Genomic DNA, 26,556 nt, shown 5'->3' with positions numbered 1-26,556 from the left:
GAAAACTAGGGTGCTGCGGAGACAACCTGACCTACTTGCATAGCTTATTGAGATAGTCATGTCTTGTAAGAGGGTACGACTCCAAGCGGCTATCCTGTAAGCCCTTTCGTTTGCAGTCGACGATAGTTCCGGAGTTATATGTGTCTTGTCGTGAGAGCATCTAGCAGACCCGCACGGGCGTGGAAGAGCAGGAAGGAGGCATCTCCTCATCAGCCCGCGTTACGTATAGGTGACGTCATCACCAGAAGGCTTACGTGTGAGCGTATACCCCCACCACACACTCACACTTCCTCGTGATCACGTGCTCTCCGACCTAAGTCAACCATTCCCATAGTTGAGGTCACGTGAGACAGGCGCCTAGGGAACGCCCTCGTGTCGTCACAGTGTCGTCACACTGACGTCGCGTGTCCGTCTCTCTGAGCGGGAATTTCAAACCGTGTAGATTCCAACGATCTCTAGTGCCGGTAATAAATTATACTCGTGTAGGCGGAAAGTGAAGCAGAGAAATTAAATTCGGTAAATTAAGGGGATGCACACCCGTGCAAACGGAAATCTACGAACTGATGCTTGGCGAGCGAATATCCCACTAAGGATATACAGCTAAAATTTTTATTGCATTTGTAACCAATCAATCGTCATCACGTTCCGAGAGGACGATGATGCGGTCAGTCTCGCTACGGGATACTCCCAGGGACCGAAAGGGAACATCGCCATCTCACGGCACCTAACTTGACGCGAAGTGCCCCCTCAATCACCGTCGGCTGAGCGTACAGAAAACTGCCACCATGTAAGGTTATACCACTGTCACAGGGGCAGTCTTCAGCGACCAGTGAGATCAATGATCATTAAAAATGCAGGTAGCACCACCTAGCGTGTAATGTGTCAAGGAAACATTGGATCCAATGCTCGTTGAGAAGTTGACGCGTTACACGCTTGGTGGCGGTACGCGCATTTTCAATGGTCCTTGGTTTCAATGGTCATTGAAGACCGCCCGTTTGGCAGGCTTATAACACCATGACATAAGACTTATAACGCGGATGCCCGTGGAATAAGTACAGCCTGAGTTCGACAATCTTTTCTGCAGACGATTGGCGTCCCATTTCTGGCCCACGTACAAGTTAATGTGAACAATCAGAAATACGAAAAGACCAAACATCATTGTCTGTCATCATTGTAATCAATTCCACCTGAAAGCATTCCGTTTCATGAGGGATTTCACATCGTAAGGTTCTACCATGAGTTTCACAACGTGCAGAAAACCGACACAGAACAAAACTGAAATATGCACTGTCATGTACCAAGTAAATGACGCCGTCCACAACGGTTCACAGTTACACCAACAGCATTACATTCTCCCGGCTTGTATAGGTAAACGTGAACACTCGTGGCCATACACAGGTGTAAAAATACAGGCGTATATATAGGCCGGTTAAAAAGGGTTACACTACGCAATAACATTTCACACACCGTGCTGTAAGGTTCTCTATATAGTGCACTACCTACCTGCAGAGGGAACAAGGCGCTCTCGGGTTTAGTTTATCACACGTGAGGGTGAGTGTTTAGCTCAACATGGCACCCAAAAAGGGGAGGTGTGTGCACGTTAAATGAGAGGGTGAAAACATGAGTGACGTATGTTAACAAAAACCCCGACAGCAGCGGACAAGATAGGAGTATTATCAGAACGTAACGGAGGGGTGACATCTTGTCTCCGAGGTTTCGATGATAATTGTTTTGAAGGACCTCAGGGGACAACAAAAACTATCCTCCCGCGCAGGAAATCTGCAGTATCTAAAGTTTATTTGTTTTGTTTCGTTTTTTCGTTTTTTTTTTCATGCCGGAAAGATGAGTAACACTTCAATTTCACCAATCATCTTAATTAGTTAATTGAGAGCAACGTTTAACTTTTTCAAAGCGTAATATAGAGCATCAGCTGGAAAAATAATGTCTGGTGAGATAAATACGTCGTTTATCAAGAGCTGTGTCACGTGGTTTTCCGGGCATTGTTGGCGCGTTTTATTTATTTTAATCCGGCTTTATTCATATTTACCCTCTTTATTCTCCTTTCATTGCTTATGTTTGGCGAAGCGCGAACTAAATTAGCGGAGCGTTTTGAGTGGACCGTATGCGCTATCGCTTTGCGTGCGTTACTTTTTTTGCGCAATCTGTTGCTCGTTAGGTTGCCACTATCAGCTAGTTTCAGTATATCGTGCGCCATCGCCTCTGCGTACACTCTTAAAAATTAACTTCACCGCATAGCACGCCCCTTGCCACCCATTATCTCGATTGATAGCGTTATCTGCCCTGATTTGTTGAAAACGGGAGGCGTACGCCTTTTCTGTGACACTTATATGCTGTTCATAATTGTGACAGAAAAGGCGTACGCCTCCCGTTTACAACAAATCAGCGCAGGTAACGATATCATTCGAGATGATGGTTGGCTAGGAGCGTGCTATGCCGTGAAGTTCATTTTTAAGAGTATACTCTACAGGACTTCGACGGAACTCATAGCACAGAAAAAACCTTGAGCTTGAGCACACGTAAAAGACGAACGCACACACACGCAGGGCTCAAACGAAACTGTCTTGTAGGATCTCGACTTGTTCGAGATTAAACATGGAGGCGATGCCACAGAAAGCACGAAACAACAGCAACGACGCGAATTACAAAATAACACCGGATTATTTCGAAAATAAATTTGTCCATCTCATTTAATATAGCGTATTGTCAATTATAACCAAATTTCGCCTGTCTGTGTCACGTGATTCAGTTGCCGAGCGCCGCCTGGTGAAGCTTGTGTCGTCATTTGCGAAAAAGCACCTATACATATAATCACCTAAAAGTTTTATTTGTTTATAAAACTTATTGTTATTATTTATCGTAGCGCACGCAAAACGATACCGTACGGTCCACGAAAATTCTACTCTTATATATAAGCTACTTTTATATACTTTTCCAATATTCAGGGAACACCGAAACTGCGCCTTACTTTTCTAACTATTAATATTGTAGGGACTGTCAACTCCCAATCTGCAATCAACTCGGGATCGTATAAGCAGTGTGTGAGGTATTGTCACTGATCTAACAGGGGAGGTGCGCATGCGCAAAGAGCTTGGAGAGAGTGGAAGACAGTGGAGGGAACAGTAACAAGAAAGCTGTGATTGGCTGATAATATCGCAGACCAATGTGCACGTTTTTCGTAGTATGGCCAAAGCCTAACGTTGAGCGAATAACGGTCCGACGAGAATTCGTGCATGGCCTGGAAATCGAAATGAATATGTACAGGGGGCTCTTGACGACGTGCGACAGCGTGTCCACCGGCGTGCTTGAGTCGACGTTAGTGTCCTACTGGAGAGGAATGAAATAAATATCGTCAGTGTGCACGATGCGTTTGTTAAGCTTCTGATGAACTCGTGTGGTCACGTGATACGTGGTGCTTCACTGAATGACACGTTCATAGGCAACCATCTTTCCTAATACTCTCGTTCTCGCCTCTGAATCGTTGAAATCAGGATGGATGCGCCTTTTCCTTTTTTTTTTTTTTCCATTCATTCATTTTTTTTGTCATTTTACATTTTGTGGTGGAATTGCTGAAACACCTCGCCGTTGTCGGCCTCACCTACACTCTTAAAAATGAACTCCACCGCATAGCACATTCCTAGCCAACCATCATCTCAAATGATATCGTTATCTGCCCTGATTTGTTCAAAACGGGGGGCGTACGCCTTTTTTGTGACACTTATGCTGTTCATAATTGTCACAAAAAAGGCGTACGCCTCCCGTTTTCAACAAATCAGGGCAGATAACGATATCATTCGAGATGATGGTTGGCTAGGAGCACGTTATGCGGTGAAGTTCATTTCTAAGAGTGTAGGTGGGCAACGTCACGACTAGCGCTCTGGGAGAATGTGCATCCTGGGCCGACTTCTAAGAGAACCGTGCCGACACGCAGTCTGAGGGAAACCCAGGAAAAACTCCAGACAGCGCAGCTCGCACCCGGATTCGGGATTCGATCCCGGGTACCTACCAGTCTCGACGTGACGTGACCAGCACGGTAAAACTCAGCCGCGCGAGCTTGTGCACTTTGCATTTGGCTTAATGTGTAAAAAAAAAAAAAAGAAAATGAAAGCGCACGCCTCCTGTTTTCAACGAATCAGGAAACACGGAGGAGCGACGATTGGCTCGCAATGCAGCGCGGCACCCCATTGGTCCCCTCAGACGATCTCCCGCAATGATTGGACGACTGGTGTGTGGAGGCCAATAGGAGGTCGCTACGCATGGGATGTCATTGTGACGATGCCGCTACGCATTACCGCAATTTTTCGCATTAACTTCTTAGTACAACGTTCGAGAAGTACACGTTTGCGCTGCATATAAAGAGTCAGTTTCTAACGCTAACGCTTCGAAGAGGCCGGAATGGATTATCACGTGACTCCATTCGAAATAACTATTTGCGTAACGAAGTTACGTCTGGGCCTGAACGAGGCTTCCATCCGTTAGCAGACGTTCCAAAAGCAACATGAAGCACAATTTAACGCGGTACGGAGCACATGTGCAGTTACTTAACTATACGGGCTTCTTTTTCTCCGCAACCCTGCAGCGCTGTTCGTAAAGTGCCTTACCCAAAGTAAGTTACTTTGCTTTTGATCCGTATATCCAATAAAAGCTTTTTCAAAACAACATTAAGTGATTCAGAGAGCCGAGAAAGGACGTCCACGACTTAGAACAATCGAGAGGAAATTCACTTATCCTCGACATTTCGTCGTGCGAGCCGTCATCGATGGAGTGCGATGTCGCAACCCACTAATGTTACCCAGTAATGGATGAGCTCTGGGGGTGGATTAGGGGGAATCAGGCTGCGAGGTATGACATTCCCGAAATGTTTACGGAGGCATAATGCGATCAATATAAGCCATCTACCGTTAGAGTAATAGAGCATGTCCATACTGAAGGAATGTTTGCGCCCTTCTGTAAGTACCTACTATACGTTCTCAGAAAGAATTGTTCCATTTATATCGAGCAGGGGCCCTGCATGGGAACTTCTGAACCGGGTCATTGTTCCGATAAATTTCCTAGAATTTTTTTTTGACTCCTTTAGACGTGATCTTTGGAAAATCGTTTCAAAGCGTAACTGTTGTGACTATCTTTTTTGTTGTTGTTGTTGTTGTTGTTGTTACCCTATTCTTTGTAAGTGGCGCCCTTTCCCGAGACTTTTGGAGAGTAAATTTGTATATTTAATGGATTGGTGTTGCGCTTCGATCCACAGAACGTGGAAAAGGCAAAATAAAATATTCACCGTCGCGCAGAAGGCATTGGGGAAACAGTAAAAAGATAATAATGATTGTACTAAGAGTGACGCGTGCTTTTACTGCAGTACATCTCTTTGCTTCATTTTACAGAGCCTATCACATTGTGTATGTCACCATCTTTCCAGGACTTAACTCTTATTGTCTCGCGTTCGTCTCGTTCTATCGCTCGCGTGTTTGGCATTGCAGCCCCCTCTTGTATTTTGACGGCCCGTGAACGCCGCAAATGTAAGCGCCAACTGCCTCCACTACGACTTCAATCTCGTTGTATCTACGAGACTTAACACGTTGCTGTTCTACCAGAACAGGGTAGCTATAGGGAAACGCATATATCATCTTACTACGCCATGCGTAGGGAGGACTTTGGGCCAGTATATAGTCAGCAAAACACCCGATAAGTCAGTTTAATTTAGTCAGTTTTTGTTTTTGACGTGATCAACTTTAACCTCTGAAAACAAAAGAAAACAAACAAATGGCCAGTGTGAAGATAAGGCGTCAGAGATAACTTGTCAATAAGACCAGCGATCATCTTACATCGCAGTTTGCGTGGTTTGCTGTTCTACGAATACTGTATTTGTGCGTATAGGCATTTTGCGAATGGGGAGCATCTGCGGATTTCAAGGCAGAACGTTTCGTTGCATTCTTAGAGCAAATTAAACGAGTATCGTTACCTTAAACAGTCGATATTGACTTTTCGTTTACCCTGTTCTGTACCGGGGCCAAACGGCCAAGCTTCTATGTTGCATTCTGTAATAAAAATGCCTGGAGCTAGATTCGAGAACTTCATAAGGCAAGCCTGATCGATTGGACAAAGGCACAAACAAAACAACAACACGATGGCTCAAAGGGGAAGTCGTGGTGTCTGTCCTATCATGGAGTTTATCCACCGGCCAGCCTGCATCTATACGCCATTCTGTATATAGGTTTGAAAACGTTAGTGACATCCAATGGTCTGCGTAACCTCCGTAACGTGGGGAAAGGGGCATAGCGTCCTTTATTTTATGCGATTTACGAGACGAGGCGTTGTAGTTTACAACTTAACAACGTATTCTACCAAATCAAATCAACAATACAAATCCTCCGCGAAATGGAAAGATTCAATATTCCTGAATATATCTTATTCCACAACGTTTTACCGAACTGCTACGAAAATGTATTGTACGAAAATGTTGGAACTCTCATACAAATTGTTATGCAAATTCTTATTCGAACTGAATTGAATTTTTGTTTCTTTTTCGGGGGAAAGAAAAAGAGCAAAAAGACACTCATGTTTGAGGAGGCTCCTCTTCCCGCACGAAGGATATTTAAGGATGTGTAACCTAACGTGCACGTGCGGAAAGGTTAAGCTGCCTAACGTTGAATAGCTGCTCTCGAAAAAGAAAAAACACGACAGTAAGCGTGGCCGGAACCTTATGTGCTTTCGAAGACGTTTGCAACGAAAGGCCTTGTTAGAAACTCTACTTTCTATATATATAAATACCGGTGAGCTAGCAGATCCGCTTTTCGTTCTGGGCTCTTTCTCGTGGCCTTTTCGGGCGCCCTTAGCCGGAACTTTTAAGTGATTAGACAAGTCAAGCATTTCTTATGCCAAGCGCCAAAAGCTTCTTTTTTCTTTAGCTGGTTCCTTGTATAGTTTTCGCTGTGTGGTACTACGTATACCATAACCTATAGTATGTATTCCTTGTGCGTTGCAACGGTCCTAATTCTTGGAAAACTTCTCGGCAGCAAGGAGTAGCAATTCTGTATGCAAAAACAATTTTTCTTTTTAAACTTCCTATATTAGACTTCCATGTTCACCTAGGTTGTGTCGCCTTGGTAGAGACCATCTGGAGGACATAATGGTATAAACGAATGCACAAGTAACTTCGCGGAATATATCGTGCCTTAACTCGGTTGATCTTCCACGTTTTGCATATGGCGACGAAAAAAGAAAAAAAAAACACTCCGGAAGCGTAATTTTTGTTTCATACCAAGCTACGATACATCTTTGAAACTTACTTCAGACGTGTCCCATTTCGGGATAACAGCAGTGAGGAATACGGCTTCGTTTAGACTAGAACCTAGCGTAAAAGCACGCCGTCATTTCACGCTACGTCTATACCTGTACCACGCAAATCGCCGAACAACCGCGTCCACAACACCATAATCTTTTAGGCTTGCGGTACATGCAGTACCTCGCTGTACCCCGCCATTCCGCGAGATTATCATTACGAATGCCAGACGCTGCAGATATAAAACACGAGCCAATCCAGAAGCAATTTGCTGTAACTCGTTAATGGACGGGGACAGAAGGTTCGTTCTTTCATTAGTTTTGCATTCTTTCTGAGAACGCGTACATGTTCGTGAGAGAGGGTAAACATTCCCCGAAAGAGGGAGAACAATCGGGCCATGTCCTGACCTTTTTCTTGCGCATTTTCTCTATAGCAGGACGACTAAGGGCGGCGACAGAAATGCAGACAGAGACAGACATCGGCGGATGCAAGCAAGGAGACAGCAAAGGACAGCTTGACTCGCTTGACGGGCTCTACGCTACACTGCCGCCGTCTAAGTGGACGTTGCCATCCGATCAGCTGTCTTCTGGCTAGAACAAAGGCGGGGTGGCTTCTGCTTCAGGAGAAAAGGTGCACGTGTCGCAAGTTCGTGTTTCTTGTACGTGTTTCCCGCGTTTCTGCTGTGTGGTATATATATATACGCAGCGAGAAAGAATCGAGCAGATCGATCCTGACGCCCGTCAGCTAGCCGAAAACTGTTTGTTGTTCGGAACAAATGGGGAGCGTGTTCTACCGGTAATAAGCACGGTATATACATGCCGGAAGAAGGAACTTCCCCCCTAAGGAGGACGGTGAACGAATTGATTGGAATGGGAATTAGAGGCAGAACTTCGTGTCAGGGTACCAATAGCGCGCATATATTTATATTTTTTTGTTCATTTATATGTTTATATTTCTTCACGCATATGTTTTAACTGCACGACTATTCGCGCTTTTATTGCAGAACTTCACCGCACAACACAGTATGCTAACGATGAAAGATGAACGTCACTGAAAAGGTCAGCCAGCTGTAGGGATCGAACTCACATCTTCTGGATTACCGGTCCAGGGCTCTACCAATTGAGCTAAGCTAACTAAGCTAAGCTAAGCTAGCAAAGCTAAGGCTTTGTTTGTATCTGTCCCTTCTATGTTGTTCCAGCCTCAGAACATCAGTTTCTCTCTTGTTCAACAGTATGCTAGCCAGCCATTGCCCAGAATGTCAACGTTTTCTTCTCCGATTTGTGGAAAACGGGTAGCGTACGCCTCTTTGTGACACTTATCTAGTTATGTTAACTGTCACAAAAAGGCGTACTCCCCGCGTTTACGGAACAAGGTTGGCGTTTAGCATGTTATGTGGTGAAGTTCTGTTTTGGGTGTGCAAAGCGACAGATCGCAAGTGTTCGCACAGGTGCTACTAATACCTACATCTACGAATACGAGAAAGCGAGAAACCGGACGTGTAGTGACATGTGGACAGATCGTTTACTGTACGCTGTCCTTGCGTCATTACGGACACTCGATTATTTCGCCCTATATATGCTTCCATGAACACAGAAAGCAAACCCGCGAAATTTTATATCGTCTATTTCATTTTTTTTCATTCTCTTATTGTAACTATTTCTACAAAAGCCATTTTTTCGCGGTTCTGACACAGAACGTGCCTCTTAAGTAGCGCTGTACAAATTTACACGCGTTAAGGCTAATAATATTGACACTCAAAGCAAAATAATAAATTTCATCAGAGAGAAGTCACTGTAAACCTGTTTTCCCAGTCTTTCACTCTCTCCCAGCCTTCCAGGACCCACATCCCCTCCCCCTCCACGTCCTGCAGTTAGAAGTCGCTGTTACTCAGTGTGCCGAGCAGCTCCGTGCCTTCATGCCAATGCGTCAATCCGAGCCGTACTTGCGTCGACGGGAGAAGTCGCGTCTATCATCCTGGGAGTCGGCGTGTAGAACCGCGGCGACAGCCAGCGGTCTTCCGTCTCTGGAACAGTCAACCTGGAGGACCTGAAGCGGAAATAGTTTGGCCTCTCTTGGCCGTGGATGTCGGCCAGCGTTGCCCGCCTTCCGGAGGGAGAGGGCGTGGGGTCGATTCCCCTCCTGGCCATATAGCTGGACGGCGATTCGAACACGTCCTCTGTCGCTTGATGCGTAACGGGTTGGGACTTCTCGCCTCGTCTCAAAGAAGACTCGGTAAAAGAGCGACGGTAGGGAGAGAACCTTCTGATTGAGGGAAACTCCAGCAAAGGTTCTTCCTTTGCGGGAACATCCTCTGAACAGGACACCCCTCTCGATGGGGATACTGACCTGCTCGGGGCATTCGTCGATGATGGAGTCGTCGTGGTCACTTTGGGTTCTTCCACGTTTGACCGCCGTTGCCTCGATCTGAAGCCAGTGTCCGTCGCCGTCGTGTCCTCTGATGCCGTTGAACTCCTGCGCGACTGAGCGGGCGTGCTCTCTACTGAACCTTGCCTGGGAGTCGACGGTGCAGGTGAAGATGTCCGGGAAGACAGTTCGTCCTTGACAAGACGACGGACTTGTGACGGCCTGGTGTCCACGGGTGTTGATGTCGGGGGCGGAGTTCTGGGCTCAGCTGTAGATGACGAAGATGATGCAGCCTGGTTGGCGGCTTTCTTCTCCTTCTCGACTTGGTCCTCACTTATCTGCCTGGAAGGTGGCCTTCTGGGGGGAGGAACAGGAGCAGGAGGTGGCGGTTCTTTCTCTTGTCTCTCTTTCTCTGCCTCCTTCTGCTTCCTTCTGATCTCATTCTCGTGTATCCTCTCCATGAATTTCGCGCAGTCGCTTAACTTGACCACGCCACTTAAAGGTCCCTTCATAGCGTCGTCCGTATCGAATATTCTCTCCCTCTGCTGAGGCGGCGGCGGAGGCTCTTCGAATCTAACGTTTCTGGTCAAGAAGCTGCTGCTATCAGGATCATCTTCCATAAGCTCCCTCGCGTACCGCGACCGGAAGCCGTGATGACTGCTTCCATCTTCGTTTCTCCAAGACCTGTCGTACCGACTCCGGCCCGTGTCGCGGTCATCCTCTCGGCTCCTGTCCTGGTATCTCCTCAGGATTGAATCCTGTGTGTTCCTTCCGCGACCGTACAGCGATGAGCCTATATCTGCCGTGGGATCCCTCTCCGAATCGCTGAGGTGGCCACCATACCTCTGGGAGATGTCCAGCATGTTGCGGTTGTCTTGCTTCTTCTGGAACTGCACCGCGAGTCGATGGTCACTCTGGCTTCGCATCAGCGCATTCATTCCTGATGCTGGTGCGTTGTGCTGGGGCACGTTTAGCGTCGACGATGAGGTGGACAGTCCTGGTGGGTTGTTAAATTTAAGTTCCCCTAAACTAGAGAGCGTCCTGTGGAGGGCGTCGGGATCGGTATGAATTTGCAACTTGACGCGCCGCGTGAAGTCCGACGTGTCCGGGTCAAAGTTTCGCAGAAAGTCGAGTGACTTGCTGAAGATTTCTTTGTACTCCACGAGTTCAGAATCCGTCCATTCCGTGTCGTCGTGAACGTATTTTTCAACAGCGTCGCAGTTTGAGGTGATATTTTGCAGTTCAGTCTCCACATCTTCGGCTAGTCGAGCGAGTTGCTTGAGTTCTTGTTCGAGGTAATTGTCGATTTCGGACTTGAGCTTCTCTTGGATCACCTGTAGACATAATATGGCACGCACATTTCATTTTTATTAAACATGGAAACCTATACAAGCATCTGAATAAGTACATCGCACTATCTAGCTGGATGTCTAGTTACGAATTCCACTGGTCGATGTGTGGCGCCTTGTTTTGCTTCTCAGCGCGGAATTCGCGTGTCGCTGCACATTCCGGAGCGGTTTCGCGCGTTTCGCTGACCGTTTCAAATCAAGTCAGTCTAAGCCGGAAAGATACAGGAATTCTAACGGAACACCGGTCACATTCGAGTCGTGTAAGGCCGAGCAACAGCAAGCTTTGAACCTGAGTTTACCGGAATGACTTTCGCCAGGCTCTTGGCTAAAACACTTTTGTTTTTTCGCTGGTGGATTCAGTTCCTCCGTGCCGGATTTATTTTGCTTGTGCAGCGGAATCGGGTGTTTGCCCCAGATCGAACAGTGGAATTCACACAAAACGCGAAACGCGTACAGCGTATCTACTGATACGTCGCGATGTTCTATGCTACGAAGTGGAGCTGTGTGGAGACAAGGCACTTGCACCGCCATGGTTGTCAGTCCAAATCGCAAAAGGGAGGCAGACCCTTTTGGTTACCATCCATATTACATAAAGCGAACGTGGCGTTCACCATAGCTGCATGATATCAATGACACCAAAGATTTCGTGGTTGTTACATAAAGTGGCAGGGTTCAAAAATGCTGGAGATGGGGTCATTTTCCTTTCATATACAAAGTTTCATCGGAGTTACATATAAAACGAGACCACAATCCAAAAGCGCATTCTACGATACTTGAGCATTTTGCGTTAAACGACACTTGGTACTGTCTTCTCCACTCCACGCCAACCTGCTCAGTCATTTTACTCCTTGGACTACAAGTTCAGCTCTAACCTACAATCTCGCTCGCAGGAATCCGCGGTGTCATTCTGCGATATTCGTGAATCTTCCGTAATGATTAATCATCTGGTTACTATTATGTTTTGAATGTTCCGGAACCAGGACAGTGACCAGGAACCAGTATGTCAACGTCCGAGAGGGAACGGCAACCAGCACGCAAAAGTAGAAAAGCACCACCTAGAAGCGCGAAGAAGTCAGAAGTGGAAATATCTCTCACCTGCAAATCTTTGATATACCGATTAATCAGATCGTCCAACTCCTCTTTCACCAGGGCACAATTATGCGTCAGCTTCTCCTGGTTCTTTGAGTTCTGCGACAGCGTGTCACCTAACCTGTTCAACCCTCTCCGGACTTGACTGTTAATCCTGCTGATCTCTCTCCTCATAATGTCCAGGTGGGCTTCCTTGCATACCTCGCAGATCTTCTTTTCGCAATGCGAACACTTCACCACTAACGCCTTCTCGCTGCACACGTTGCACCGTTCCATAGCAGAAGGCGGGGGTTCCGGCTCTTCCCCGGTGACGCTCCGGTGCAGTTCCAGGAACCGCACGAGAGTGACGTTGGTGGGGAACGCCTGTATCCCGTTGTAGGGCATCCGATGTTCGGCTCTGCATTCTGGGCACTTGATCTGCCGCCGGGCGTAGTCCTGGAGACCCTCCATGCAGGGGTCGGCGCAGAATGTGTGCTGACATGGCAGCAGCTTCGGGTTCCGGAAGCGGTCAAGACAGATGGCGCAGGTGAGCAACTGCTCAAGCTGGCTCCAGGCTGAAGACATTGTCGTTTTGCTGCTGCTCGTTCGTTCGGCGTGTTTGCCTAGCTCTATGTCCTTCTAACTTTTAGGTTTTTCGAGGCTCTGGGACGGGGTTACGTAGTCCGACGACATGACAGGTAGAAGACGTGAGGTCTTCTACCAGGACGACATCTGTAAATAGACAAAGTGCGGAGAAAAGTGTTAGTCACCCAGTGGGAGAGTTGATGGCCGACAGATATGCGTACAGAGACTAACGAATTTTTGCGTGAGGTACCCAGGGGCGCTTTCGGGATCCATACACATGGATGTCAATATAGTCAGTCCATTACTGTAGTATCGATATTTTTATCTAATGTCTCCCTATCGGTACTTAGCATTAGCTATCACCCAGTAGACATCTTCAGCACTCAGAATACACGTTCCATTACGACAACGAAGCACGATCACACAGAGAGGCAACAGACATAGAAGGCAAAACGAGATACACTTGCTCGGAGAACAAGGAGCAGTCTAAACAGGGACAACGACACAAGAAGACACACAAACAGAGGCTCCTGTTTGTGTGTCTTCTTGTGTCGTTGTCCCTGTTTAGACTGCTCTTTGCGCTCCGAGTCATGTACCACCAAGCCCATCAAGCTACTCTAGTCAATACACGTGCTCGGTCCACATTGTCTCTGTTACACGGCCATTCGTTGTGCGACATCATTAATGGATGGGAGTACGCCTTCTAAGAGACGAAAGCTCTTGCACAGGAAAGAGACGTTTCTTAGGGTCTCACAAGGGAAAGAGACAAAAGACAGTGCAAATGACAGCAAGTTGTTCTGAGTGTGTTGTTTTTCCTCAGTCAGTTGCATCAGTCTCGAAGGAACGATGTCTCTCTCTGGCAACAGACGTCGAGATGCAAATCGATTCGTCGCATCGAGCGCGGTGATGAAAGAGCGTGACTCTGTGACGTTCGTTAGGTCCCATGCGCTTATACCGAAAGAGGCTAATGGTTGCTAAGCAACTATAGCTACTTTTCTTCGACCTTAGAGTGTAGAAGCACATCAGTCTTCGAGGCTCCACGTGCAATCGGAAATCTTTTCGCATCCGGCATTAAATCTTTACCATCTTCAACCCTCTACTCTGATTGCCTTCCTTCAGAAGACCAGGAAGAGAACGAACAAGGCGAAGAATCAATATTTAAGTACAAGCTTACTCTGCTTAAGTACAAATCTTCCTGTAATTACAAACTGCAAACTTTTCTTTGTTCGATGTTAGCACAGCGAAGCAACTGTGGCTATAAGTGACGTACAGACGTGGACAGATGGAGAGGGGACAGCAGGAAGGAGTGGGCGACAGAGGGGTTAGTATGCGTCCTGGGCCGACTTCGGGGGTAACTGTGCCGACATTCGTCTGGAAAGTCTTCGGAAAACCAAGGGAAAACCTCACACAGCAAGCCGGTGGTGTACACTGTGGTGGTGGTACATGCGTGTACACTCTAAAAACAGAACTTCGCCGCATAGCACACTCATAAAAATGAACTTCACCTCATAGCACGCTCCTAGCCAACCATCATCTCAAATGATATCGTTATCTGCCCTGATTTGTTGAAAACGGGTGGCGTACGCCTTTTTTGCGATAATTATGAACAGCATAAGTGTCATAAAAAAGGCGTACGCCTCCCGTTTTCAACAAATCAGGGCAGATAACGATATCATTCGAGATGATGGTTGGCTAGGAGCGTGCCATAGCACGCTCCTCACAACCATCATCATCACCACCACCATCATCATCTCATGAAGGTGAAGTTAATTTTTAAGAGTGCATGCTCTGCGCCAACCATTGCCACGAATGAGAGGGTTATCCCTTCTTTCTAGCCTCTTCTAGCTTTTTTGTGTCAATTATCATGTATCCAAACGACACAAAAAGGCGTACGCCCCCTTCTCTCTTCGAATCAGAAGCGATAACCCTATCCTTATCCTTCCTTCCTATCCTACACTCTTAAAAATGAACTTCACCACATAGCACGCTCCTAGCCAACCATCATCCCGAATGACAACGTTCTCGCCCCTGATTTCCTGAAAACGGGAGGCGGAGCCTATTTTGTGCCAATTATGCACGGCACAAAATAGGCTCCGCCTACCGTTCTCAGCAAATCAGGGGCGAGAACGTTGTCATTCGGGATGATGGTTGGCTAGGAGCGTGCTATGTGGTGAAGTTCATTTTTAAGAGTGTATCCTTAGTGTTTTTAGCACTGGTTTTAGCGATTTTATTATGCGTGACCAACAGGCCCAAATTGGTACTTCATTCAACCGTATCATTCGTGACATTGGTTGGCGCTGAGCGTGTTATGCAGTGAAGTTGCAGCTTTTGAAGTTGAAGCTTTTAGAGTCTACAACACAGTGAAATACATTGACGCCCACACTCTTAAAAATGAACTTCACCGCATAGCACGCTCCTAGCCAACCATTATCTCGAATGATATCGTTATCTGCCCTGATTTGTTCAAAACGGGAGGCGTACGCCTTTTTTGCGATAATTATGAACAGCATAAGTGTCACAAAAAAGGCGTACGCCTCCCGTTTTCAACAAATCCGGGCAGATAACAATATCATTTGAGATAATGGTTGGCTAGGAGCGTGCTATGCGGTGAAACTCAGTTTTAAGAGTGCAAGCGTTGGAAAAAAATGAGTTCATCGTACTTTCGAAACCTGGGCGAAACCAAGCAATGAAATCGGTGCAGAAGTAATGAACCCCTCCAGCGACGCACGTGACCAGTCTTACGAAATGAGACGGCATTGCGCATTATCACACTCAGTCGAGGGCAAAGCACACAAGATGACATCATGCGTATTTGCGGACGCACATGCGCCCGCCAGCTGTGGCACTGACCCAGGTTTTGATACGTTGCTTTCTTTTACGCCATATGCTCTTATTTTTAGAGAGCGCGTTCATCGCGGATGCTCTCACCTTTTGCCTATCCGTTCACAAGCAAAGCACTGCGTATATACACGTACATCCCCACGATGCATATTTCTGGCCACTTGGACTGTTTCGTAAGAACGTAGACTTTGGCTATTCTCGTAAGACCTCAGAACGTATGTAGAGCCTGTGTTACACCTATACAACCGTTTGAAGAATATTACTGCGAATACAGAGCTGTATAGAACCATACATTCCACAAACCCTGCTTCTGGATCATGTTATAGTTGACTGGGAGATATTACGTATTACGTGGTGGAGGAGGAGGAGTGTCGTTGGGAGGAACCCGAGAGGTCTGCCTGCCTGATTAGGCGGCATGTTTCTTGGGAAGGGAAAGGTGGTGGAGAGGAGGAGAGGAAAGGGTGAAGGGTGAGGATAGCTGCGTCCATGGGCCGACTTCAGGGGAACTGTGCCGGCATACGCCTATTACACATCTGAGGGAAACCCAGGAAAAAACCCCAGACGGCACAGCCGGCCCGCGGATTCGAACCGCGGACCTCCCAGTCTCCAAGTGCACGCGTTACCGCTGCGCCACCGGAGCTGGTATATATTACGTGGTTGTTAGATAATCTTAAGCATATCAGATTACGCACGATAAAAGTTTGGCTTTTTTTTTTCGGTCCACCAAAAAGGACACTGCAGGAACCACTGTCGTCGAAACATCAACGATGCGATGGACTGCCTAAGAACCGTGTAAGAAATTGTCAGCTTCCTGATGAGATTCAATAAATTATGAAAAACTAAAAATAGCTCTTGCTTCGCATTGTCGGTACTCTGCTCTGCCATTTTTCTTAAGCTGTCGGTGCATCTGCGATGCTTTGAAATTCATTCTGGAACGCATATTTACTACGAGTGCAACAACAAAAGTGCATGCTTCGCTTCCAAATGTTAAAAGCATAGCAAAATAAATAGCATACGTAACACATTTTGTGCTGCCGTGAAACAATACGTAGTACCACATGCAGACGAAGCTTAGCAGGTGGTACAGACAATTGGAAACGTCGAGTTCTTCGACAAGTTTCGACAAATAAATTAACAAAATGACAATGTTTATACGAATTTTCAGCGTGTATTATGTTATTCAACGCATATTTTATCCCCGCAACACAGTTTTCATTCATTCTGCATTCATTGCAAACCCCGCACTTGTACGTTGGTAACCCATGCATACGTGTTTTTCAACAATTGAAGTGTGAGCCCACAGTGCACGTTAACCCTTCAAGTCAATAGAACGTTCAACTAATCCCCGACCGTACGGTCCCTCCCCAGCTGTTATGCAAGACATAGCTTTCAAGACGTATAGCTCTCCTGTGGGATCCCTTGTTAAGTTGTTGGGTTCCTATTCGCTTATGGATATGGTATTAGCGATAGATCATAGAGATACGGTGCGTGAAAGGTGGTGCTTCATCATGGAGGAAAAGCGAGAGTCACGGATGTCATATTATATGGCATATTTACTATTCTGAACGAAGGTGTCTCTCTCAAATCTAGGAACGAGGAGGTGACTTCAAAGACGAAGACTTTCCACTCAGCGTTTCGTATAGACCAGACATGAGACAGCGTTTTAAGCGCCGAGCTGAACAGGACATGAATGTCAACACCCCAACCGAAACCGTCGTCCGCTTAGTAAAAAGGGGAGGCTAGGAATGTAGCCTCCCACAAAATTCACTCCCCAGCACCAAGAATACTGCAGTCCCTAGACATGAATGGTTGCATCAATAGATCCATAGCCTCCACAAGCATTCTTTTTTTGTTACAGTGAACTATACGATTCACATTCAGACCAGCTCACAAACTGCGTCTCGTTTTATGTATTGATTGATTCATTCATTCATTCGTCCATTGATTCACTCATTCATTCATTTAATTACCCACAGCGCCCATTATGGCATGTGTGTGTGCGCGCATGGGGGGGGGGGGGGTCCCAAGCGATCCTGGTGTTCTTCTCGTTCATGTACTTGCACTTCAGTGCCCCTTTAACGTTCATTCCTGCCGATATGTATCCGTGTACACTCTAAAAACAGAACTTCACCGCATAGCACGCTATGCGCCAACAACTGTCACGAATGATAGGGTTATCGCTTCCGATTCGCAAAGAGAGGGGGCGTACGCCTTTTTGTCCCAATACTATCCATATATCAAAATTGCAACAAAAAGGCGTCCGCTCCCCTCTCTCTTCCAATCACAAGCGATAACCGTATCATGCGTAGCAATGGTTGGCGCACAGCGCGCTGTGCGGTGAAGTGTGTTCTTAGAGTGTAGGGAACACTCTTAGAAATGAACTTCACCGCATAGCACGCTCCTGGCCAACCATAATCTTGAATGATATCGTTATCTGCCCTGATTTGTTGAAGACGGGAGGCGTAGGCCTTTTTTGTGACAACTATGAACAGCATAAGTGTCACAAAAACGGCGTACGCCTCCCGTTTTCAACAAATCAGGACAGATAACGATATCATTCGGGATCATGGTTGGCTAGAGTGTACTATGTAGTGAAGTTCATTTTTAAGAGTGAGTGTATAGGTGAATCAATTTTCACGGGTTTTCATCTTCCAGGCGTTTCTAGCGGACCCATTCTCGAAGCCGTACCCTGAGATTTGCGCAGGACTTCCACCGCGGCATGTGTTGAAACTACACTATTAAAACAGGACTTTACCACATAGCACGCTCCTAGCCAACCGTCATTCCGAGTGATATCATTCTCTGTGCTTATTTGCTGAAAATGGGAGGAGGCGCCTGTCTGAGACACATTATGCTTGTCCCAGGTAGGCTCCTCCCCCTGTTTTGAACAAATCATGACACACAATGATATCATTCGGTATGGTGGTTGGCTAAAAGCGTGCTACGTGTTCAAGTTCTGTTTTAACAGTGTACCTACACTCTTAAAAATGAACTTCACCGCATAGCACGCTCTTAGCCAACCATCATCTCGAATGATATCGTTATCTGCCCTAATTTGTTGAAAACGGGAGGCGTACGCCTTTTTTGTGACAATTATGAACAGCATCAGTGTCACAAAAAAGGCGTACGCCTCCCATTTTTAACAAATCAGGGCAGATAGCGATATCATTCGAGACAATGGTTGGCTAGGAGCGTGCTATGCGGTGAAGTTCAAATTTAAGAGTGTAGGGGTGCGTGACTCGAGCAACGAGGGACTTTCCAAGCACCCGCCAGAACCCTCACCCCTTACTGCTCCCCCCTAAACACGTTGCAAGACCCCTTTTCTGTTTTCTTCTGTATTCACCATCCATACTGTAGCCAATCAAATTTTTCCTACACTCTTAACACAGAGCTTCACCGCATAGCACGCTCTGCGCTAACCCTTTCCCACGAATGATCGGGCTATCGCTTCTGATTTGTTGAAAAGGGGGAGGCGTGCGCCCTTTTTGTGACACCTATGTTGTTCGTAAGAACAATGTGTCACAAAAAAGGCGTGCGACTCCCGTTTTGAACATATCAGAGAAGATAATGACATCATTCGAGATTATGGTTGACTATACACTCTTAAAAATGAACTTCACCGAATAGCACGCTCCTAGCCAACCATCATCTCGAATGATATTGTTACCTGCCCTGATTTGTTGAAAACGGGAGGCGTACGCCTTTTTTGTGAACCTTATACTGTTCATAATTGTCACAGAGAAGGCGTACGCCTCCCGTTTTCAACAAATCAGGTCAGATAACGATATCATTCGAGATTATGGTTGGCTAGGAGCGTGCTATGAGGTGAAGTTCATTTTTAAGAGTGTAGGAGCTCGCTACGCGGTGAAGTTCGTTTCTAAGAGCGTGGCTCCCGAGAAGCGCTACCCCGTCAGGTATAGAAGTCCCACATCAAGGCAAGCTCGTCCAAAGATCGTCAAGCAACACTGACACCACAGGACAGAAGCCCCCTAGTCACATCACGATACCTCCTGCAGTTTCGTTCGCGAGAATGCGGCAAAGCTTCGAACTTAAAGAGCACGAAAATAAATATATTTAAAAAAAAACACACAGCTCACCCTTCCGAGCAAGAGAAATGAGAGCAACCCACTTAGTACCTACTCAGACAACGACAAAATCGATCTTCATAACTCACCGTGACTGGCTATCGTCCAATCCAGCGGGTAACGTCGTAACACGACACTAACGGAGGGTACCCAAAAGATGCTTGCACTCAGAAATGACCACAAAGGATTGTCGCTCGAAGAATCACTGACGACACAATTCACGTCGGTCGTACATGAGCGCTGCCTCTATATATTACAGGAATCAACACAGAGGAGAGGACTCTACCGCCAACACTCAAGACAGAGACTAACTCCAGCCAAAGACTTCGGGCCCGTGGATCTGATTTCGGGGTTACAACACCCTCACTTCTTTCCGGTGACGTCACCAACGGTGTGGGCTGTAGTTCGCCCTGGCGTCAAGCCCGAGACAGAAATAGACGTGTAGGGCCGTCTCCGAGGTTCTCCTTTCGCCGAGTTCACCTTCCCTCCCCCGTCAAGTGTGAAAAACCCACGTCGTAAAGTTGGAATTTCGAGACGAGCTCCCCTGTGCCTGTGCCTGTGCGCGCGCTGAAGGTTTCGGTAGCCAAGAATAAGGAACTGAGGCAGGGCTTTGGAGAGTGGCAAAGCGGCTGGTGGTTCCGGAGCGGAAAACGCGAGTGCAGTACACTTATAGTGTCAGCAGGGGGGGGGGGGGCGGTGCTCAAGGTCACCGAGAAGGTCCGTTGCTCTTGATGATGAAAATGAATGTCACATAAAAGGCCGAAGCCCAACCGTTGCACAGAACGACATACCTTTGCTGACTTGTACGTATCTTCAGTGCGTACTCAAACTATAGGAAGGGAGTTGCCTCAGGACGGAAGCCGCCGATATTTCGAACAGAGACTGTTCTTCTTCTGGGCGCCCAGAAGAAGAACAGTCTCTGTTCGAAATATCGGCGGCCTCTGTCCTGAGGCAACTCCCTTCCTACATTCTACCTGGTTCGCTGGATTTCTACCCATCTACGTACTCAAACTATAGTACTTTGAATACTTTTTCCGGTATTTCGGTACTCTACTCAATAATTTTTGCGACCAGTATTTTTAAGGTATTTAAAATACTTTTTGTTTCAGTATTTGCTATTCTGTCATTGATAGGGAGTGACTTTTTCGAGCTAAATGCCTCTCTCACAATCGGGGGTAAAAATCGGGCCGCTATTTTTAGATCTGTAATTCGGGAGAAATCGGGCGATAATTGTGCCTTCGGGTGTTATCGGGTGTTTTTGTTTCTCCTCTTGTCTATTAAGTCATTTCCTAATCTCTCTTTTTTTTTTCGGGATTGTGACCTTCCACCGGTAATCCCCGAAGTCATAGACAGTGTTGACACACATGGGTGTATTGTTGGGAATGTAAGTGACCCATTCTTACATGTGTCACACGTAGCGACCTTTGTTCGTCTTCAGTGGAAACGTCACTTGAGGATTTCATATTGACTGGAATTCGGGCAGAAATCGGGTTTAACCCGAATTGGTCGGAGGTTAGTTCGGGGGGGAATAACCGGGCGGAATCGGGTTTAACCCGAAAAGGTCACTCCTATTCAGTACTCAAAATGCTGTCCTTCCTCGTCAAGCCGTATCCAGCACACTTCCCCGCTGTGTCATGATTTTCAGCGCACTGAAACTTAATCTTCTTTCTTTCTTCCTTTCTTTCTTTGTTTTTCTTTTGCGAATCCTGTAATTTATCCTCCTGTACAATCGGCTGGTCCCACGCTTGACATTGCTTGTCAATAGCCCTGCCCCTCCGTTACAAAACGGTTCCTATTCATATTGCAGGGTAAATCCCCAGGGTTTTAGGTACACGAGGTTGTCGGCATTTATTTGCTTGGTCACCAAAGCAATACACACGGGCCAGAGCTTGAAAGACTCGAGCTGACACAGAAGGGACTACGAAATTTTGGATCAGAACATATTATCAAAGTTTCACTTACTCCTAATACTAAAGTACTTGACCGAGTATCTTAAATACTTGGAATATCGAGTACTCTACTCAAATTACTTTCAGTTTGGGGGTGTTTTGTGCTCTACTTTAAGTACTCTTTTTGCGTGGAGTATTTGGTATCTTGTTTTAAATACTTTTGCGCAGGATTTTGTACATGTCTGTACCCTTGGCAGTCTTGATTTGTGGCAAGCGCGAGGTTATGCATTTTTGTGTGACCATAAACGACTTCAGAAAACCTCCAGAGAGCACACTCACATCACAGAGCTTAGAGCCGCTTTGCACCATGGGAACTTCCTTATAACAAAGGAGGAGGAGGAGGTCTCCAAACTGTTTCGGTTCTCCATCTCTCGGCAGATTGTCCACGAGGCGTCAGTGCCAGCGAAAACGAATCGCGAAGCTCAGTTCTGCCTTCCTCATTTCAGTAATGTCCCAGGATGCAACGCGTGCGCAAGGAACGCTGGGATTTTCTGAAGTCGTCTATTAACGTGACCGCATACGCGTAATCAAGACTGGGGAGGTATGGTGTGTTCGAAACCTAGCACCAGTTTCGCTGTCTGGGGGTCTTCCCTGGGTGCTCCACCAGACTTTCCTGACGAATGTCGGCGCAGTTCTCCCTGAAGTAGGCCCAAGAGGTATAATTACCCCCGCCTGTTCCCGACTCCTTCCTGCTACCCTCTCTCCATCTGTCCAAGTCCGCACGGCGCTCGTTGTCACAGTTGCTTTGTGGCACTAACATGGAATTCATCACAGAATCATCATCATCATCCGATATGATGGTTCGCCAGGAGCGTCTCACGCGGTGAATCCTAACAATTCTTCCAACTTGAGGAGAGCGAGCAGGGCGTACACCTTTTTGTGACGATTAGCGCATATCAAAATTGACACGAGAGGGCGTTCGCTTGCCGTTTTCAACCAGTAAGGAGAGCGAACGCCTTCATTCTGAACGACGGTTAGCTCGAAGACTTCTTTTTAGAGTGTTTACCTCGGGATTCGAGAAGGCGGACTACGGCGTACGCCTTTTTGTGACTGCCGAGTCAAATTGCACGCGAAACTGTGCGGCTATATGCCAAAGGAGGGCTGATAAACGTGAAGAAGGATGACAACGACCTCGTTCGGGATGAGTGCTTGGCTGAGAGAGCGGGAAAGTTCTGTTTTAAAAGTGCTTTAAGACGCTACGTCATTAAAGCGGGTTTATTGTAGCACGTCTTAAACAAGCAATCACTTGTAGCGCTGCAGGTTAACGGCGAACTGAACTGAAGCGAGAAGAATTTCTGAATGGTTTCTCAATGGCCACAAACGCGCCCTCAAAAAACAACTATACATGAAGAAACAGTCTGGAGCATGGGATGATAAGCATTAAGCGAGAGGAATTCTGGGAAATGCGTTCGCTCAACGAACAGCTGTGACCAGCCTTTCATGCAGCTGCTTTTCTTTCTTTACTGGCATTGGAAGCGAGGCCCTCACTTTTCTATTTCGGAGTCGCCGAGCGCTCTGTACCAAGGCCGACCTTCATTGGCTCGATTCAAACGTACGGCACAGCTGGGACCAATCAGAGGGCGACCAACGCACCTCTGTGCGGCTCGCAGGGTAAACAAAAATACCGTGTGACAGAATGAATACATATATACAGGGTGTCTCAGTTGAATTCCCGGGCTAAATTATTCGCGAACTGGTGCACCAGTCGAAGAACTTTCTTTTTTACAAGTAAATAGCTAGATGAAAGATAGATAATTTTATTTCACACTCAAGGTGTTTGAAATCAGGGCAGAAGAGCCATACGGGTTGACTACCTGTCCGCTACAACCTACAAGCTGCGCGCGCATGTGAATGAGTGGGAGGCGCTCATTACTTAAATAAAAATTCAAATGAGTTTCGTAAAAATCATAACTTCTAAAGCAGGGCGCTGTCGACATTAAAATGGGTACTACCCCTTTTGGGACCTTCAGTGGACACCTTTTAGAGAAAAATCTGCCATCAAATCGGGTCATTTTTTGCAGTAATTAATTGGTTTCGGTTTACATATTTTTGGCGCAGCCGGTCGCGGTGAAGCGCTAAAGGACGCTCTTCCAGTCCCATGTCCACCAATGAATTACGTCCCTTTGCACTTCGCCGCTACCAGCCGTGACAAAAATATGTAAACCGAAACCAATTAATTACTGCAACTAATGACCCGCTTCGGTATAGCAGAGCTTTTTCGAAAAGGTGTGTTTTTCTGCTTTTTGGTGCTTTGATGGTGGTTTGACTTTTGGTGCTTTTTCTAAAAGGAAATTGGAACTGAGATAAGATGCCGTTACTGTTCGTTACCGCTCGTTACTGTCCAGTACAGCCAGTTCAGTATACAGGGTGTATGCAGACAAATAACTCCAGTGGATTTTGCGCACGTACGAGACGACCTATAGCGGGCGACACCGTCACCTTTCTAGTGTGGATAACACGCCGGCCGATGTTCGGAGTTGATGGTTCTTTTCCATAATTCTTGTGTATATTCACCGGAAGATCACTTGTGCCTCGATGGTTCGGTTCCCCAATGCTCCACCTACTGCACTGAATGCGGAATAAACTTGTAAAAGCAGACGACGCGTCCACACTACGGTAGTTCATCGTTTCTCCGCAGCGCGCCGACACCGTTCCATCTCAGAGCGAATACTTACCTACCTGACGAACTTCCGGTGACGCAGGATGGCGCGTCTATGCCTGCGAAGGCTACAGAAAAATCGTAGAAGTCATAATCAGCGTAAAGAATACACAGCGCGACGAAAACGTCGGCTTCCGTGCATTAGAGTAGGGTAACATTACGGTTTCAGGAGAGTTGTGTACAACTACCGCTAGGGACGCTATCGTCCACACTCTAAAAACAGAGCTTCGCATAGCACCCTCCTAGCCACTTTGGTGTCAATTACAAACTGCATAATGCCACAAAAATGGCGTACGGCCCCGTTTTCAGCGAAATCAGGAGAAAGGACGACGTCACTCGGTATGATGGCTGGCTAGGAGCGTGCTATGTGGTGAAGTTGGCCCAGGAGGCACATTAACCCGAGGGCGTCAGCCGTGGCGGTACACACCTCTGTGAGGTCGACAACGGCAAGCACCATCACCACCACTACCATCACTTTTAAGAGTGTAGAAAACGAAACGCAGTTCCAACAAAGAAGCCCGTTTCTGCTATCGTTTCTGGGCCGATAGCGCCCCTAGCGGTAGCTGTACACAACTCTCCTCAGACCGCCGTGCTGCCCTATATTCTATGGAAGACGTTTTCTGTCGCTCTGCTTATTTTTTACGCCGAGTATGACCTCCACAATTTTTCTGTCGCTTTCGCACGCATAAATTGCGCCATCTTGCGCCACCGGAAGTCCGTCAGATACGTGAACAAAGAGTTATGTGTACAAATGTACACACCCTGCACTCTTAGAAATGAACTTCACCACATAGCACGCTCCTAGCCAACCATAATCTCGAATGATATCGTTATTTGCCCTGATTCGTTAAAAACGGGAGGCGTACGCCTTTTCTGTGGCAATTATGGACAGCATAAGTGTCACAAAAAGGGCGTACGCCTCTCGTTTTCAACAAATCAGGGCAGATAACGATATCATTCGAGATCATGGTGGGCTAGGAGCGTACTATGCGGTGAAGTTCATTCCGTCTGAGACCTGTATTCCGGTGAACGTACGCCCCTGCACTCTTAGAAATGAACTTCACCGCATAGCACGCTCCTAGCCAACCATTATCTCGAGTGATATCGTTTTCCGCCCTGATAAGTTGAAAACGAGAGGCGTACGCCTTTTTTGTGACACTTATGCTGTTTATAATTGTCACAAAAAAAGGCGATACACCTCCCGTTTTCAACAAATCAGGGCAGATAACGATATCATTCGAGATAATGGTTGGCTAGGAGCGTGCTATGCGGTGAAGTTCATTTTTAAGAGTGTATGCCGTTGCGTATTAAATATGCGTTTATGCATTATTAAATATGCATATTTAATAGCATATTTCGCATATGCGCAATTATTTCTTTTTGCTATAGCTGTTATCGGCTGTGACGGACCTAGCTCTTTCTTCTTATCCTTCTTCTTACACTCTCAGAAAAAACGGGGGAGAAGTTATACCTTTTAGGAGGTAATAGTTGTCGCATAAGTTTGCCTAGAAGGTTGCAAAGTTCTACCTGCTACCTCACTCTCTACCCACGAATGATAGCGTTACCGCTTCTGATTCGGTGAGCGACGGGGACGTACGTTTTTTTTTTTTTTTTGTGGCAATTTGGATATGTGATAATTGCTTTTACCACCCTTTTGCACCCTTTATCAGTCCCTACGTTGGTGGTAACTATAGAAGTTACAACCTTTTCACACCCTTTTTTCTGAGAGTACACTCTTAAAAATGAACTTCACCGCATAGCAAGCTCCTAGCCAACCATCATCGCGAATGATATCGTTATCTGCCCTGATTTGTTGAAAATGGGAGGCGTACGCCTTTTCTGTGACAATTATGAACAGCATAAGTGTCACAAAAAAGGCGTATGCCTCCCGTTTTCAACAAATCAGGGCAGATAACGATGTCATCCGAGATGATGGTTGGCTAGGAGTGTGCTATGCGGTGAAGTTCATTTTTAAGAGTATATACAGCACCCTTCACTGCAATTTAGAAACAGTACCTGACCACATAACATTTCGGGTTCGGTGCGCCACATACATTCCATACGACGAACCTCGAGGGTTCAATCATCCCTGCGATACGCAATATCTCGCGGGTGGTCCTTTTTATTTCTTCCTTTCCTTCGTTTAGGTATTCATTATTGACGACATACGATAACCTTAGGACTTATTCGAGCGAAATAAGTAGCTCGCAAATCGTCAACAGTATACAGTGGCTTGTTGTTACGAAACGGTCGCAGCGTGCTTAGCGTCTCCGTGTTAACGCCAAACATCAACAACTGGCTCGTTGCTACGAAACGTTTTCAGCGTGCATGAAGCGTCTTCGTGCTTTTGCTCGGCACGTGT

The 26,556-nt window shown here is 46.6% G+C and overlaps 1 protein-coding gene across 3 annotated transcripts in view; it reads right to left on the bottom strand.

Annotated features, from left to right (window-relative positions):
• Positions 1–26,556, bottom strand: part of LOC135366597 (RING finger protein nhl-1-like) — a 53,799-nt gene that overhangs the window by 12,624 nt on the left and 14,619 nt on the right. For 2 of the 3 annotated variants that reach the window (XM_064599376.1, XM_064599377.1), the window contains exons 2-3: positions 12,103–12,807; positions 9,641–10,992 (exon numbers count right to left, since the gene is read on the bottom strand). In XM_064599376.1, coding sequence (XP_064455446.1) covers positions 9,641–10,992; positions 12,103–12,660 — 1,910 coding nt within the window. In that variant the 5' untranslated portion in view covers positions 12,661–12,807. Of the gene's footprint in view, positions 1–9,640; positions 10,993–12,102; positions 12,808–19,675; positions 19,924–26,556 lie in introns of those variants that run through there. The other variant, XM_064599375.1, reaches the window with a different exon arrangement.

This window comes from Ornithodoros turicata, chromosome 8 (genome assembly GCF_037126465.1).
Source record: "Ornithodoros turicata isolate Travis chromosome 8, ASM3712646v1, whole genome shotgun sequence".
Taxonomy (NCBI): Eukaryota; Metazoa; Arthropoda; class Arachnida; order Ixodida; family Argasidae; genus Ornithodoros; species Ornithodoros turicata.
This window is presented reverse-complemented; position numbering and strand designations above follow the sequence as displayed.